Here is a 16,955-nt window from a genome sequence, read left to right as displayed (position 1 = left end):
AAGAGGATATCAGTGCTCAAAACTTTCAGCCCCTGGTTACCAGATGAAGATTCAGAGGCCCAGGGAGGGCAAGTAACTTGCTCACAGTCGCAGAGCAAGGTTGAGACGGTGCGGATGCCACAAATGAGGCTTCCTAATCTTTTCTGTCTCTCCAAAGGCAACTTGACTCTCTACTCCCTTTGACAAAGCTTCTCTGCAACAGGGAAGTGAGAGGTACCATCACACGGTGTGGGAATGGGGGCCACAGTCTCTGCCTGTGGGGAAAATGTGCCAGGAAATAACTTCAAGACCTCCACTGACAGAGACTGTGGTGGTTCATTTTACGTGTCAACTTGACTGGATTAAGGGATGCCCGGATAGCTCGTAAAACACTGTTTCTGGGTGTGTCTATGAGGATGTTTCCAGAAGAGATTAACATTTGAATCCATAGACTGGGTAAAGATGGCCCTCACCAATGCAGGTGGGCACCATCCAATCCACTGAGGGCCTGAGCGGAACATAAAGGTGGAGGGAGGGCCAATTTGCCCTTTCGCTTGAGTTGGGACATCTGTCTTCTCCTGCCTTTGGACATCAGAGCTCCTGGTTCTCCGGCCTTCGGACTCTGAAGCTTATAGACAGCAAATCATGGGATCTCTCAGCCTCCATAATTGTGTGAGCCAAGTCCTGTAATAAATCTCCCTTCTCTCTCTCTCTCTCTGTATATATATTTCCTCCTGGTTCTGTTTCTCTGGAGACCTTGACATCTAGCTTTTGCTCCTTCTGTTACTTTGGAACAGTGGAGCTCATCACCAGCAGACCCAACACCGCTTTTAAAGCCAATAAATCTTAACATCCCCTTCAGTCTCCTGAAACAAATTTCACAGATATCATCAGATCTCAAAGAGAATTTAAAAATTAAATGTTCTGACATAAGCTAGAAACAAAAGGCAGTTTATAATAAAATAATATTCATTTTTGTGTGTAAATGCTTGGATAAGACCTCACCAGAGACTTGAAGTAGTTAGAGGCCTTCACCTACTAGATACTGTCAAAGATGAATTTAAGAGAAGTTGCTTTTCCTCTATACGCGACTTCTTGAAATAAGAGTTAAGCATTGCCAAGGGGGATTTTTTTCCAAAATCCTGAACAACTCTGAATAAAATTCCAAAGAAAATAAAGCACAGTCTTCCCAGAATATATATATACTAAGGGGCAGTCCTGGAAAAAGTGTGCAGACAACAAGGCAGAGACCACAACTGTGAGTGTATATGAACAGAGATCATCACCGGCAGGATTTCACCCACAGCAGTGTCTGGAGGTCTGTTTGGAAGCCATGGGAGACGCAAGACAGCCCACCGTCGTCCAGGATTGTCCCCCCACCCTCCCCATGCAGAACATCACTGGGACAAATCTGAACGCCCGGCATGTCTAAACGCCACGAGGTGGAGGTGCACTCGGGACCTCAGCCTCCGCTCCAACAGCTCCCTGGGCCCGGGCACGTTCCAGAATCGCAGGAAACAGAAGCTCGGCAGGAGCTGCCAGCCGGGAAGCATCCATGTGGTCGTGTTGTCCCTTCTGGAGCTCCCTGGTTGTGACTTCCCGGAAAGCCGTTCTCCCAGTTGGCCACGCGGGGGCGCCCTGAGACCCAGAATCGGAACCTTTGCAGGTTTGTGAGATGTTGAACTGTGCGGATGCAAGACATGGAGGCAGGCCGAAAACAGTGTGAGAAAGAATTCCTTACTGCACTAGTATTGTGCGGAATTGTCTACCTGTGGCAGCACCATCCACTTTTCCAGTATCCACTGTTAGCACTGAATAATTTTGTAAATGGCGTTTCCAATCCTCCCAATAATATAATCTTGATATATAAACAGCAGTGTCAACATCTTCCCAGAAACACCAATGAATACGGGTGAAACAAGTGCAGTGGCCAAGAGATTGGCCAGTTCTTGCCTCCCCCCGCACACACACACACACCCCCACACTTCTCTAGGAATAATAATAATAAGAGATAACATTTTTGAGAACTTACCACGTCTCATTGTTTTCGGTTCTTTCCATGAATGAATATTTTATCTTCACCAGTAGCTCTGTGAGGTGGGTACTATTATCCCCATGATAAACAGCACAGATGAGAAAACTGAGGTGCAAAGGGTTTCAGTAACTTGCCCAAGGTTGCCTTGCTAGCAAGTGGCGGGGAAATCACTGAAGAACTGTGGAACATTTCAGGCATCAGGGCAAGGACTCCCATCTGCTGTAAGGAGGTGCTTTGGAGGAACTTAGCCGCCCTCGTGCTGCAAGAAAACAAGCCAGCGTGCACTCAGCTTATTGTTTCTCCAAAATCTGAGAACACTGAGGATGATAAAATAAAACCAACAAGCAAAAAAAAAAAAAAACCTATGAGATATTTTGGGACACAGTGTTGTGGCTTATTTTGTTCATGAATTCATCCCAAGCATTACACCAGGTGGGTGTGATAAGGTGAGCATTTGCTCCACAACCCTGGGGCAGCTACAGATAGTGGGAAGATCTAGAACTGGACAAAATCGAGCCCTGAGTTTCCAAGCCTGGCTGAGCATTAGAATCACTGGGGGTGTTGTGTGTGTGTGTGTGTGTGTGTGTTTAAACTGATATCTGGGTCTCCCTAGGCCAGTTGAATCATCATCTCTGGAAGTGGGGCCCTGTTGTCTTTTTTTTTTTTTTTTTTTTTTTTTTTTTTTTTTTTTGCGGTATGCGGGCCTCTCACTGTTGTGGCCTCCCCCATTGCGGAGCACAGGCTCCGGATGCTCAGGCCCAGCGGCCATGGCTCACGGGCCCAGCCGCTCCGCGGCATATGGGATCCTCCCAGACCGGGGCACGAACCCGTATCCCCTGCATCGGCAGGCGGACTCTCAACCACTGCGCCACCAGGGAGGCCCCCTTGTTGTCTTTTTTAATTTCCCCCAGGTGATTCTAGGATTTAGTCCACATTGAGAACCAACCTCCTTTGGCCCAGAGAGGAGCCATGATTTGCTAAAAGCCAAATGTTAAGGAAGGGGGAGCCAAGTGTCCTGATTTCTTTCCAGAACCCATCAAAAGCTCTACTGCTGCCCCAGACTGGGACCACCTCACAAGGAAACAGGCAGCAGGACCGAGGGCCCTGGGTGCACAGCACACTCAGAGCTGCCTCTTTGTCTGCTTACCTCGGTCTGGGGGGATGCTCAGCGCCCCCTGCTTCCTGTCAGCTCCAACCTGAAGACTCTAGCAGCCCTCATTAGTCAGGACCTGCACCACTGCAGGCTCAGGCCTGGCCTCCCTGGCCCTGAAGAGAACCCCCGAACCCTCACCTCTGCCCCCATTGTTTCCCCATTTCATCAGATGGTTGGGTCACCAAATAATATACCCAATTAAATAAACTACGAATCGCTTTTTTAGTATAAATATGTCCCTAGCAGCATGTATGTGCTTATTTGTGAATCTGGCAACCCTACCCAAAGAGCACAGTGACTCTGATCTCATCCAACCAACTTGAAAGGGCCAGCAAGCAGCTTGCCCTGTCAGCCGGTGCTTTTCCCCAGCACCATTCAGCACAGAGAAAAATTATTATATCTTAACCTAACAAAGAGTTATATTGGGAGGGAATATAATTAAGAAAAATGTCTGCTGGATTATCTTGTTCCTTTATCCCTGGCGGTAGACCCACGGACTATTAGGACCAGGAGCTGTAGTTCAGAAGGGCACCCATCTGACGGAGATTTGGGAAGCGCCTCCTGTGTGCTGGTGTGGTGATCCTTTCCCCAGACAGTGGATATCACAATCTGCTGGAAGCTAGCAGCCACTGCAGCCCAGCCTTGGGCCTGAGCAGTGAAAGCACAAGCCTTGGGGGCTGGCATCACGGGACCCTCAGTCGTTCAAGGCCTCCTCCTTTCTGGGGAAGCAACGCTCCCCAACCTTGGAGGACCTGGTCAGGATTATTCTTATTTTATTTTATTTTATTATTATTATTTTTTTTTTTTTTAGCAGTACACGGGCCTCCCACCGCCGTGGCCTCTCCCGCCGCGGAGCACAGGCTCCGGACGCGCAGGCTCAGCGGCCATGGCTCACGGGCCCAGCCGCTCCACAGCACGCGGGACCCTCCCGGACCGGGGCACGAACCCACGTCCCCTGCATCGGCAGGCGGACTCTCAACCACTGCGCCACCAGGGAAGCCCAGGATTATTCTTAAATCAGATGCTTTTGGGAACTGAACCAAATGAATCTGGGAGAGTCTGTTCCTTTGGCACAGCTGCCAAACTACCTTCCATCACCTTAGAATTTAACTGGTTTGGCGCTCAGGAAGCATGTCTTTTTAAAAGGGCGTCACTGGACACGAGGGTGAAGTTGTACTTCCTTGTCTAAAGCTGGCATCTTGCTCCTCCCTTTCCCCAAAACTGCCCCTGCCCTTGGTCGATGGCTTCACTGTCCTCCCTGCCTCCCAGGAGAGCAAATTGAGAGTCACCCCAGGTTTCTCCCTCCCCCCATCTTCCAGCCCCACCCACTGGATCCCTGACTCCCTCACCAAACCCTTTCTTTGCCTCAGGCTTGCTCGTGTCCTTGAAGAAGTGGCTGCACCAGCCAGCGGTACCTGGAGGCTCCCCTGTGCCCATCATCCAGCTTTCTAATTTCCATGGGATTAATAGGTATGAAGTGATACCTATATTGTTTGAATTTGCATTTCTGTAATTATTGCAGTCTTTTAATCCATCTGTGTATGTGCTGTTCAGATGCTGAAAACTTTTCATTCTATTTCCTTGTCATCCTTGAGCTCTTAGCTCAAGCCAAGCAAGAATCCTTACTGTTTTCCCTGCCTCTTGCTCTCCTCAAACTTCACAGTCCGGAGCATGACCCTCCTCTGCATAAAGTCCTTCAGTAACAGCTGGGCATCCTTAATGAACACGTGAACTCCTCCCTGGGCCTGTCGAGGCTCCAGCTAGCTTTCCAGCCTTACTTAGCTCCCCATCTCCTCTCCCACCTGTAGCCTGTTCCAGAGGCCATGGCCCTGTCCTCACCCACTTGCCTGTCTCCATCCCTTGACTCACATGCTTCTTGCACAATCTCAAGGCCCAGGGATCAAATGCAGTTTCCCGAGGTCTGTGCTCACCCAGACCTCCACCTCCCCTGAACTCCCCAGCACCTTCTTGGTGCCCACCCCGTCTTGCTTATGTTTTCATCCCATGCATCCTTTTCTGATCTCTCCACCAGACTATGAGCTCCAGGAGCGCCTCCTGTACGTCTGATTTATTTCTCCCTCCCCTGCCCCAGCACTTCACCCAAGCCAGTCCACACTGCAGGCTGGGAAACCAGGAAGGGGGCTGGGTCATGGTTCAATCCAGGGAGACAAAGAACTTCCCTGGGCTGGAAACGGGAAAGGGGAAATGGACAGAGGGCACTCAGAAGCACTCAGTGACTGGTTGGCCAAGAGGAATAAGGGGAGGAGAGATTGAAGACCACTCCCAGCTCCTGGGCTTGGCGATTTGCTGGGATCCAGGAGGAGCTGGGGTCGGAGTCTGGTTTAGACGTGTTTGTGGCTGTCATGATAAAACACGGGGTTGCAGGCAGAGCAGGCAGATATCTCATCATGGAGCCAGAAACGTGAGTCCGAGATTTGGCTCAGGTTTTTGGAGATTTGAGTTCATCAGCGTAGAGGTGGCATCTGACCCCAGGGGCCTGCATAGGGATTACCCAGGGAGCCTGAATGACAGCCAGCCCCGAGGAGACCAGCACGCAAGAGGTGACTGGGTAAAACTGGGAGAGCAGCTGGGCTTGGGTAAGAGGGTGGTGTCCCCAGAACCAAGAGAGGACCATTTCAGTGAGTGAGCAGTCCGCAGAGGCCGACACTTAGAACTGAAGGACGTCGGTCCCAGCCACCCAGCTCCCTTCTCCCCCCTCTCCTCAGGGAGCAGCCATCCCATCGGCTGAACAGGCAAAGCGTTTCCCCTCCAGAGCCCCTGTCGCCTGACTTCTCCTGGAAGTGCTGGAGGGGGGCACGAACGGCATGAGTCCCCTGAACGCGGAGTCAGACCCCCGCCCCTCGTCTTTCTGGTCACCTCTGCTTTTATCCTCTCCCCTATTTGTCTTTATCAATTAAAACCACAGGGGCTTCCCTGGTGGCGCAGTGGTTGAGAGTCCGCCTGCCGATGCAGGGGACACGGGTTCGTGCCCCGGTCCAGGAGGATCCCACATGCCGTGGAGCGGCTGGGCCCGTGAGCCATGGCCGCTGAGCCTGCGCGTCCGGAGCCTGTGCTCCGCAACGGGAGAGGTCACAACAGTGAGAGGCCCGCGTACTGCAAAAACAAAACAAAACAAAAAAAACACAGTTCCAGGCAGAGAAATAGAAACAGACATTGGATCTTAAACTGGATGTCAGGAGAGGGTGGCCTCCATTTTGTGGAAATGGAGCACTGGTAAGAGGGTATCTCAGGGTGGGGATGAGATTAGGGTGGGTATTCAATAATAGAAAAACACCAGGGGAACGGCATCAGTTTATTCTCCGGACCACGATGCAGCTTTAACGGATGCTTTGCAAAGCTTGAGGAAGGCCCTGTTAGGTCTCAGACTCAGAGACTGGGGGGATGAAGGAGGAGGGGGCGGTGGAGACTTGGGGGTCGAGCCCCCCCTCCACCACCCGGGAGATGCAGCTCCATCCCTTGCATCTGAAGAACCAAAGCTTCAGCTCCCCTCTCCAGCTCTTGCCTGGCTGGGCCCGGAGACTGTCTGCCCAGGCTCCCAGCCCATCTGCTCTGCATCTAGGGCTCCCCTGCCAGAGCCTCGATCGACACAGTGACCCTCACAGAGCCACAGCTGGACTTCAAGTCCCACTCCTGACTGGCATTGAACGTCAGTCCCGGGGAGGCTGAGCCCTGCCTGGGAGACAGCTGGACGTTCAGCCAGCGACACCGGGCCTCATCACAAGCCAGCACCACGGTGCCCTCGGGGGTGCTGTAGATGCACCGGCCCCAGGTCGCCTTCTCCTCCATGGCCAGATCCCAGCCGCCCCCTGGCTCCCTGTCCTCCGGCCCCGGGGCCTGGAAGCCCAGGTGGTCCTGGGTGACTGGGCACACCAGCTGCTCCTCCCTCAGGGTGGGCATCACCTGACCCTTCAGGTAGGCGGGGCCAGCACAGTAGGTCTGGCTGTTGAAGAGCCAGTCGCTATACTGGTGCAGCCACCCGAAGAGATAGGCCAGGTGGCAGTCACACTGCCAGGGGTTGCCGTGCAGGGCCAGGTTGAACAGGTTGTAATTGGTGTCAAAGATACCCTGGGGGAGCATGGTCAGGAGGTTCCTGGAGAGGCTGAGCAGCTCAAGCATGGACAGGTTCTGGAAGAGGGCTGGGTGCAGGGCCGTCAGGTTGTTGCTGCCCAGATAGAGCTTGACCAGCCCCTCGAGGCCCCTGAAGACGCCAGCCGGCAGATGGGTGAGGGCGTTGTGTGAGAGCGTGAGGGACCCGAGGCTGGACAGGTTGGCAAAGGCTCCCTCGGGGATGGTCTCCAGCTGGTTGTAGGACAGGGACAGGCTGACCAGGCCCGGGGAATGGGCGAAGAGGCTGGCGGGCAGCGTCCGCAGTGCATTGCCTTGCAAGCTCAGGAAGGTCAGATTGCCCAGGGAGGAGAAGATGGACGGGGGCAGGTGGCTGATGGTGTTGCGCTGCAGCCATAGCTTCTCCAGGCGGGAGAGCCCCGCGAATGCTTGCGAGGGCAGCTCGGAGATGGAGTTGCCATCCAGGAAGAGTTCCTGCAGGCCGCGCAGGTGGCTGAACAGCCCTTGGGGCAGGCCGGCCAGTGCGTTGTTGCTCAGCCTCAGGGTCTGCAGGCTGCAGAGGGGGGCGAACAGTTCCTCGGGCAGCTGGGCCAGGAGGTTCTGAGCGAGGTTGAGGGTCTTCAGACGTCTCAGAGGCTGGAAGAGCCTCCCGGGCAGCGTCTGGAGCCGATTGCCCTGCAGATGGAGGGACTCCAGGGCATCCATGTGCTGGAAGAGGCCCTCGGGCAGAGCCTCCAGCATGTTGAAGTTGAGGGTGAACTTGCCCAGCGAGGTCAGGTTGAAGAAGATGTCAGTGCTGAGGTTGGAGAAGGCACCGCCAGTGATCTCCAGGTCCTGGAGCCCCGGCAGCCCCCCGAAGGCATCCGGCCCGAAGTGGCACACCTGGGTGTTGAGGAAGACCACCTTGGTCAGGTTGGGACTGCCACTGAAGGTCCTGGCTCCCACCATGGTGAACGAGGTCTCCACGAAGATGATGTCTGTGGCGTGTGGCGGGATGTCCAGCGGGATGGTGGCCAGCTCCTCATCGGAACAAAACACCTCCCGGCTGAAGCAGTCACACCCCTTGGGACAGGGCTGGGTAGGCGTGGCCAGGAGCAAGAGGCAGGCCCAGCGCAGCCAGGCTCTGGGCAGCATCTCCTAGATCTGAGTGGGAAGCGAAAACAGAAGTGGCACCTTCATCAAGGGCAGGCAGCCCGGTGACCAGCACACTGGTCAGAGAGCCAGGAGATGGGAAGCTAGTTTATGTTTTTAATCGTTGTTTTCATACCACCTCACAGCAGCCTTGCAAGGTCAATAGGACCAGAGTTCTAACCTTCTGACAGCAAGTGTGTCTCGTGGCCAGTCCACAGTCCCACCCTGCACGTTAGGGGCAGGACCAAGACCCTGGTCTCGTGGACTTGACGTGTTCTTTCCAGATTGGAGAAAGAGGTGGGGCCGAGACCAAAAGGCATGGAACAGGGGTATAAAAGGAGACCATGGGTACTGTGGAATTTTTAAGATAATACGTAAAATATGGGCAGATTATTCCTGAGTTGGAAATTTTTTTAACCGTAACTCTTCCTGAGTTTTCACATCTCAGCACATTGCAGAGCCTAATTATTGGGAGATCTTACCCTCAGTTCTTTGCACCGCTGAGGCTGAGAGCAGACACAGGGACAAGATGGGCTCTTATCTTGAAATGTGTCCGCCTTCTCTTCAGTGCTGCTACCAAAATGCTCCCCATCCTGCCTGCCACCCCTATCACCAGCCTGGAGCCCATGGAACTTTCCAACGCTGTGTGGACAGGCAGGTCCCAGATGAGGGGATTCCACAGATCTGTAGGTTTTTGTTTTAAATAAGGGAAGGGGACCAAGTTTTTAGTTCACTACATATTAAATTTTTTTTAATGCCAGCATCTACCACAGGTCACGAATTGGTGACACAGCTTACAAGCACATTTTACTTACCACTCAGTCTTTTTTATGTCTGAACCACTAGCCAGCATGTAGAAACTGAGAAATAGCACATTAAATGTTTCCAGATTTCAGGATGATTTAGGGGCATTGGGTTCACATTCCCACATAACGAGGTCAACGGGGCCTTAATTGTCCCATTAGGGGGTCTGTACCCCCCCATCTCTACTGCTCCCACCCACATCATCATTTACATGGCTTCTAGTGGTTCAAGTTCCACGAGTTGGAATACCAGCTCCATCACGTTCTCGCTATGTGACCTTGGGCATGTGCTTCAATTTTCTTATCTGTAAAATGACGATAATATTAGTGCTAACCTTGTTGGGGTAATTGGAGGATTAAATGAGTAAATATAGGTAAAGTTCTTAGAACAGTGTCTGACATAGTGTGAGCAATTAATAAGCTATGTTAACCATTGTTAAAGGTTGCAAACCACCATCATTACAGAAAAGATTAGTTGAACATCAAAAAAGTAGGAAGAACAAAATGCCCTTTAGCTAGAATATATTTAGCTTTAAAGAAAGAAGACAGACAGAAAGAAGGAAAGGCAGAAAGAAAGGGAAAATCCTCATGCAATATAATCGCAATTTTTCTCAATTTACCTGTCCTCAGCAAGAACTCAGCTGGCTCCCTGTTGGGGAATCTTGGCCCCAAGCACCCTTTGCTGCCTGCCTCTCTGCTGCTCTCTGCTGGCTGCTTCCTCCATCGCAAGATTCAGCTTCAGCCAAAAGGCTCCACGTGCAAGCACAGTGCTTACAAAAAGCCCCCTGTACCCTCTTCCCATTTAGACACTCAATAACTCAGTTTTTCCAGGAATTTTTCTGCCTAATCAATAGAGAAGGAACAATTTCTTCCTGAAAAAGCGCTGCCGCTCCCTTGAGGCTCCTCTGATGGCCACATAGGTAAGCCACAGGAGGTGGATTAAATACCATGGTTGGGAAGGTCTCTAACAATGATGGCGCTTGCTGCCACTCAGGACACACTAGGGAAAAGGACAAGCCTCCTGGTCCTGCCACCCCATAGACCAGCATTACAGAGTTCAGCTTTAGCGTGAGACTTTATTCTCTTGAGATTGCATGCACAAAATACAGATAAGAAGAAGAGGGCCTGGCTGAAGAAGGATGACATAGCCATGGTCCTACCCATACCTGCTACCTGGGCTGTCCCTAGGCTCCTACACGAAACCCCTGGGCATCCTGACAGAAGCCTTCTCTGACTCCTGATATGTTTCTCTATCTTAGCACCTGACATCGTCCTCCAGATGATGGGTTCTCACAGCTGTCCTTTCTGAGAGAAGATGGGTGTGGTCCTCTCTACGCTCGTGTTGATTCATGATAGGGTCTGTTGAACTGAACCGTCCATGGCTGAGATGAGCAGCTTGAGAGGCAGAGCCGCCCTTCCCTGGAATGATTCCAGCCCGGAGTGAATGACCGTACCCAGGCGTGGGCACGGCCTTGAGCCCTCCCTCCTCCTTCCCCCACCGAGAGTAAGAGAGGAGCAATTCCTATTTGTAAAGTGCCATAATATTATCAACATGCCAGTCCCCTTCCTGCTAACCCTTTTGGTCCTTGGTTCTCAAAGGCAGTTTCCAGAAGAAATCCCACTAGAAGAGACATGAGGACCTTAGGGACCATCTGGCCAGCCTCATTGAGAAGGTGAGGCCAGGCCCCCAGGTGTCTGCAGTGGGGACTGGGTTAGAACCCAGATCTCCTGGTTTCCTTGATCACTCCTGCTGGGAGAGCTGGGACCAAAGCAAGAGGTGCAGGTGAAAGGAAAAGCCTCATGGGGACACTGTGCCTCACCCGCCCCTGCTGTACCTCTAACTTCTAACCCACTGTCACTTGGAAATAATATGCTTTAGAAGCAATCTACAGATTCAATGCAATCCCTATCATATTACCAATGGCATTTTTTACAGAACTAGAACAAACATCTTAAAATTTGCATGGAGACACAAAGGACCCCAAATAGCCAAAGCAATCTTAGGGGAAAAAAATGGAGCTGGAGGAATCAGACTCCCTGACTGCAGACTATACTACAAAGCTACAGTAATCAAGACAATATGGTACTGGCACAAAAACAGAAATATAGATCAATGGAACAGGATAGAAAGCCCAGAGATAAACCCACACACCTATGGTTAACTAATCTATGACACAGGAGGCAAGGATATACAATGGAGAAAAGGCAGTCTCTTCAATAAGTGGTGCTGGGAAAACTGGGCAGCTACATGTAAAAGAATGAAATTAGAACATTCCCTAACACCACACACAAAAATAAACTCAAAATGGATTAAAGACCTAAATGTAAGACCAGACACTATAAAACTCTTGGAGGAAAACATAGGAAGAACACTCTTTGACATAAATCACAGCAAGATCTTCTTTGACCCACCTCCTAGAGTAACGGAAATAAAAACAAAAGTAAACAAATGGGACCTAATGAAACTTAAAAGCTTTTGCACAGCAAAGGAAACTATAAACAAGACAAAAAGACAACCCTCAGAATGGGAGAAAATATTTGCAAATGAATCAACGGACAAAGGATTAATCTCCAAAATATATAAACAGCTCATGGAGCTCAATATTAAAAAAACAACCTAATCAAAAAATGGGCAGAAGACCTAAATAAACATTTATCCAAAGAAGACATACAGATACCCAAGCAGCACATGAAAAGCTGCTCAACATCACTAATTATTAGAGAAATGTTAATCAAAACTACCATGAGGTATCACCTCACACCAGTTAGAATGGGCATCATCAGAAAATCTACAAACAACAAATGCTGGAGAGGGCGTAGAGAAAAGGGAACCCTCTTGCACTGTTGGTGGGAATATAAATTGATACAGCCACTATGGAGAACAGTATGGAGGGTCCTTAAAAAACTAAAAATAGAACTACCATATGATCCAGCATATACACAGAGAAAAACATAATTCAAAAAGACACATGCACCCCAATGTTCATTGCAGCACTATTTACAATAGCCAGGTCATGGAAGCAACCTAAATGCCCATCAACAGACGAATGGATAAAGAAGATGTGGTACATATATACAATGGAATATTACTCAGCCATAAAAAGGAATGAAATTGGGTCATTTGTAGAGACGTGGATGGACCTAGAGACTGTCATACAGAGTGAAGTAAGTCAGAAAGAGAAAAACAAATATCGTATATTAATGCATATATGTGGAATCTAGAAAAATGGTACAGATGAACTGGTTTGCAAGGCAGAAATAGAGACACAGATGTAGAGAACAAATGTATGGACACCAAGGGGGGAAAGTGGGGGCAGGGGGTGGTGGTGGGATGAATTGGGAGATTGGGACTTACATATATACACTAATATGTATAAAATAGATAACTAATAAAAAAATTGTAGTTATACAGAAAAAAAAGAAGAAATAATATACTTTAGAATTTTCCAACAAAGGGATGTAACTGGAGAATTCAGGACTTGAGTCAAAACTATGGCATCAGTGGCACAGAAAATCAAGTGTAGAGAAATCAGCTTAGGCTCAGGCAGTGGTTGGTGGGAGAGGTGGGAGGAGCTTCTCTGATATGGGGGGCTGAGCTAGGGGTCGAGACCCACCTGCCAGCTCCCAGAGCTCTCACACCTACATCTTGATCCTCAGAGCACATCGAGAAATTTCCAGGACAGGGAAACTGGGGGACCCAGAGCTACAGCAACGGGTCTAAGGGCACACGACTAAGAAGTGTGGGGCTAGGATGCGTCCTGATGACCTGAGCTGTCAGCAAGGTGCTCGCAGTGACACCACAAGGCTTCTGGAACAGGAAGACCCATCCTCACATTTTCAGAACCCAAGGTGAACATACACAAGGGACCTTGCCTACCGCCTGTCCCCTTTTCTTCTCACTGGACTCTCTCCAGTACTGTGAGTAGAGATCCCACGCACAGCTGTGTCCCCGCACCTCATAAGCCTAAGGGAATGCACTTCTGTGACAGGGTCAGCCTAGAGAAGATGGACCTCGGGAGGCATGCCACACAAGCCCTGGGTCCTGGGTACCTGAATCAGGATTTGAGATGGGGCCACAGCCTCCAGATGGGCATGTCCCTTTGATCATGCAAACTTCTCACCCCTTGGGGGTGTCATGGTGGGAGGGGAGCCAGAACAGGGCCTCTAAAGTTCAGGGCAAGACCCTCTTGTCCCAGTCCACTGGGGCAAAGGAAGTGATAGATGGTAGTCACAGTGAGGGTGTGGAACACTGATAATTTCCAAATGTTCCGCTCCCAACTCACTGTCACATCACTCTAGAATGGCTAAGAGTTTGCACTGTGGTGTCAGACAGTCTGGGTTCAGATCTTGTCTCCATCCCTTACTAGCTGTGTGGCTTTGGCTGAATTACTTAACCTCTCTGTGCTTCAATTTCCTCACCTTCAAAACAGCAAGGTTCAATACTACCTTCCTCAAGGCGTGGTTCCGAGGGGTGAATGAGAAAATGCGTTGAAGGCTCCAAACCCAGAGCTGTGTACACAGAGAGCACTCAGCTACATCAGCCCAGGCCAGCCCCAGCTCTGTTGTAAAGCAGCCACAGGAGTCAGCTAAGGAAAGACTGGTGAGCTCATTCAAGCACCTCATTTACGGGCCAGCCGGATGTCTCGCTACAGCACTTTCTGGCTCTTTGGCCAAGGGAAACGGGTCATTGTTTTGTCCTTGGTTTAGTGGAGCTCAGATTCTGATGTGGCCAGGATGCCCTGGACTTGAGCCTCTTCCCCGAGCCACCCTCAAGAGCAGGTCACCACAGGCTCTGGGGACCGGGAGCATCCCCGCCTAAGTACTGTGGAGGATTTCAGCAGAGGGGACAGTGGGGCGGCAGCCAGAAGATTCCAGCTTGCCATCTGAGAAACCACCTCTGCATTTGCGCAGAGACCAGCAAATGCCCACAAAAATGTTCCATGCCTCCAGCAAGCCAAGGAAGCCTGGCTTTTTGTGGAGGAGGGTGGGAGGGGTGACTGGTTGCGAATGGACTCTTTCCTCTTCTCAGATTACTTTAGGATTGGCACATTTGTGTGTGTACCACAAGCCCATCTGTCATCCACCACAGAGCCAACCCTCACTCCTTCCAGAGGGTGACGGGAGCCCAGAGCCCGGCCCGACACCCCCAGGGGACTTGTCCCTGGACCTGGGGTATCCACATCAGGATCTGTCTCACCAACGTGGTTGGATTTTGCCCCTCGGGCTCCTGCAAGCAGGAAGAGGGGCTTCCAAGGCTTATCTGGAGCCCCTGACTGCCTCATCCAAGTCTCCAGGACCCCAGTCTCCTTTCCTCTCAATCAGGGAAATAAGCCAAGTGGCTGAGGCAGTGGGACCTGGGCTGGCTCCCTTCCCAGCCAGCCTGTCCCCCTTCCCAGCCAGCCTGTCCCCCTTCCCAGCCAGCCTGCCCTCCCCACCCTGCTGCCCAAGGCGTCCCAAGCAGTGAAGTAATCCCTCTGAGTCCCAGTTTCCGCATTTGTAGATTGAGAACAATCACAATGATCATGATAATATAATAATAACACCCGCATTACCACGCATTAGGGTCATCGTGGCAATTAAATGAAATAACTGGCTGTGGGTTTATGATACTCTGATATAATAAATTTATATTTGGTCTTCCTGGTTCCTGGCACAGAGCTCCAGAAACTCTTGGAATATCCTGAGTGATGAGAGGAACGTCTTTTGTTATTCGTAATAAGCTCCTTTCAACCCACACCTGAGTTTATGTCACTGAAGTGACTTTGATGGTCCCCTAGAGAGCTTCAGACGGTACACAAAATGTTTGCAGTGGTTATCTCTGAAGAATAGAATTAATTGCAGGTGATTTTAATTTTTTCCTTTGGCTTAATAATGTATTTTCAACTTTTAAAAATAATAAATAGGTGTCACTGTTGTAATAAGGTTGAAAGTTATTATAAAAATAATGTAGGGAATTCCCAGGCAGTCCAGTGGTTAGGAATCTGTTCTTCCACTGCAGGGGGCACAGGTTCGATCCCTGGTCAGGGAACTAAGATCCCGCATGCTGCACAGAGCAGCCAAAAAAAATTTAAAAATTAAAAAAAATTTTTAGATCATGTAAAACACACAGCACAGTTCCAAGTACCTAATAGGGGCTTCCTTGATTCCTTTCCTTCCTTGCAATTACATTGCAGAGGCTCAAGGAAACTTTATCCACTATCATAGCTTCCTGAAGGGAACTAACATTCTGAAATAAGAGGAGGTTGTGAACCGGGCACTGTCCTTTCTCCAAATCCTCCCCATGGGCCCCACCTCTAGCCCTCTCTTAGGCAGCCCCCTCCACTAGAATGTCCTTGCTGACCTTTCCCTGTTGCTACCTGTCCCCATTCTCCCTACCCTCCAAGCAAGCACAAGTCACACGTCCCCTGGGAAGCCTTTCTGGACTGTGCCTCTTTTGGATCCTGCAGGTACTTGTCTTCTGTTGAACGTGTGGGTCCTTCTGCTCTGCCTTCTAGTCAGTTGCACCACCTGACTAGGAGCCCCTGGGAGGTGGCGATCCCGTGACCGCAGCATCTCTTACCTGGCCGTGCACCCCAGCACCTGGCCCAGGGCTGAGCCAGGGAGGTGCTCAGGCCCTGGGTGCCGAATTGAACAGGATGTATTTGTGGCTCTCATGAGCCTGTATCCGGGGTCTTATTCATCCTGCTTCATGGATTAGGGCTCTGTCATTGCTGTACCCTGGGTTTAAATTCTGACACCGCTATCTACTAGCTGTGTGGGATTGGGCAGGTCACTCTCTCTCTAAGCCTCAGTTTCCCAACACCTGGTTATTACCCCATCGCTTAGTGTTAAAATTAGCACTCAGTTGGATGATAAATATGCTAAATTAGATAGTAAATAATAAAGCACTTAATGCAGTGCCTGGCAAATAATAAATGTTTGCTAAAATGTAGCCACATACATGTTTTATTCCTACTTTATCATTGAAACCAGGACACTTCTGAGAATAAAAGGAGAGCTCTTGATAATTATGCCAGGATGACAGGCATAAACAAGGGTGGGGCCAGGAAAACCTAGGCATGTGGTCACACTGCTTTATCCCCACCATCCACTAGGAGTTGTCTGTGCCCAGGGACTGGATCACCTTCATCTCAGAATCCCGTACCGTGACCTGCCTGCAGCCCCAGCCCAGCACCACCCTGGCTGAGTACCTCAGGGGCGTCTCCTGCCCAGGCAAGGGGACACGGAAGGTGCAGCCTACATGGAGTTGGGGACATGCTCTGAAACCTGGGACAAGTGGCCAGCCCATCTCCTGCCCCCAAGCTGGGATCCCAGGCCAGATTCCTCCCACGTTCCCACAGACCCCAGAGCCCTGTAGTGACCCCAGGAAACCTACCGCGAGGGGCTCACGGTTGGGGACCAGCCCTGGCTCTTCCTCAGGAGCAGAAGGGCTTCTGGTGTGGTCAGTGGTCAGCATGAACCCAGCAGTCCTGGTGCTGATCAAAGTTCCAGGCAGTGGTTCCTCCCCTCACGTGGCCTGAGCGTTCCCGGAATGTCACCAGGGTCACAGGACAGCAGAAGAGAATCTAGGCAAGGCCTCTGAAGATTACAAAATGACCCTGAACTGTTCCCATGGACAGATCCACATTGGGGCCAAAATCCAGCTAAGGTTATGGTCTTGGCAACTTTAGGACCCTAAGGGAAGCCACTAGGCCCTAGAAAGTTTCCAGTAAGTTGCTCTGGGCTGAGGACTGGGATCAGGGCTCCGCACTCACATCCCCTCCAGCGC

The 16,955-nt window shown here is 50.6% G+C and overlaps 1 protein-coding gene across 4 annotated transcripts; it reads right to left on the bottom strand.

The window, feature by feature from the left end:
• Positions 1-6,413: 6,413 nt before the first annotated feature.
• CPN2 (carboxypeptidase N subunit 2) lies at positions 6,414-16,633 on the bottom strand. 4 transcript variants are annotated; one of them, XM_082625968.1, is made up of 2 exons: positions 16,563-16,633; positions 6,414-9,492 (listed from the first exon to the last, which is right to left on the bottom strand). In XM_082625968.1, exon 2 carries the CDS (start codon positions 8,385-8,387, stop codon positions 6,744-6,746), a length of 1,644 nt encoding a protein of 547 aa, XP_082482094.1. In that variant the 5' UTR covers positions 8,388-9,492; positions 16,563-16,633; the 3' UTR covers positions 6,414-6,743. The 4 variants fall into 4 exon arrangements, with proteins under 4 accessions (XP_082482094.1, XP_082482093.1, XP_082482096.1 ...); XM_082625967.1 differs by having other exon boundaries at positions 6,414-8,396; XM_082625970.1 differs by lacking the exon at positions 16,563-16,633 and having other exon boundaries at positions 6,414-8,396; positions 9,400-11,615.
• Between the last annotated feature and the right edge of the window lie 322 nt (positions 16,634-16,955).

The sequence above is a fragment of the Mesoplodon mirus genome, assembly GCF_964341445.2.
Source record: "Mesoplodon mirus genome assembly, chromosome: 6".
NCBI classification, from domain to species: Eukaryota; Metazoa; Chordata; class Mammalia; order Artiodactyla; family Ziphiidae; genus Mesoplodon; species Mesoplodon mirus.
Note: the sequence above shows the minus strand (reverse complement) of the source record. Positions and strands in the feature narration are given on the sequence as shown.

Bases quoted from the DNA above. Each gene is read 5' to 3' on its own strand.
- CPN2 (XM_082625968.1), bottom strand. From the start codon at position 8,387: ATGCTGCCCAGAGCCTGGCTGCGCTGGGCCTGCCTCTTGCTCCTGGCC.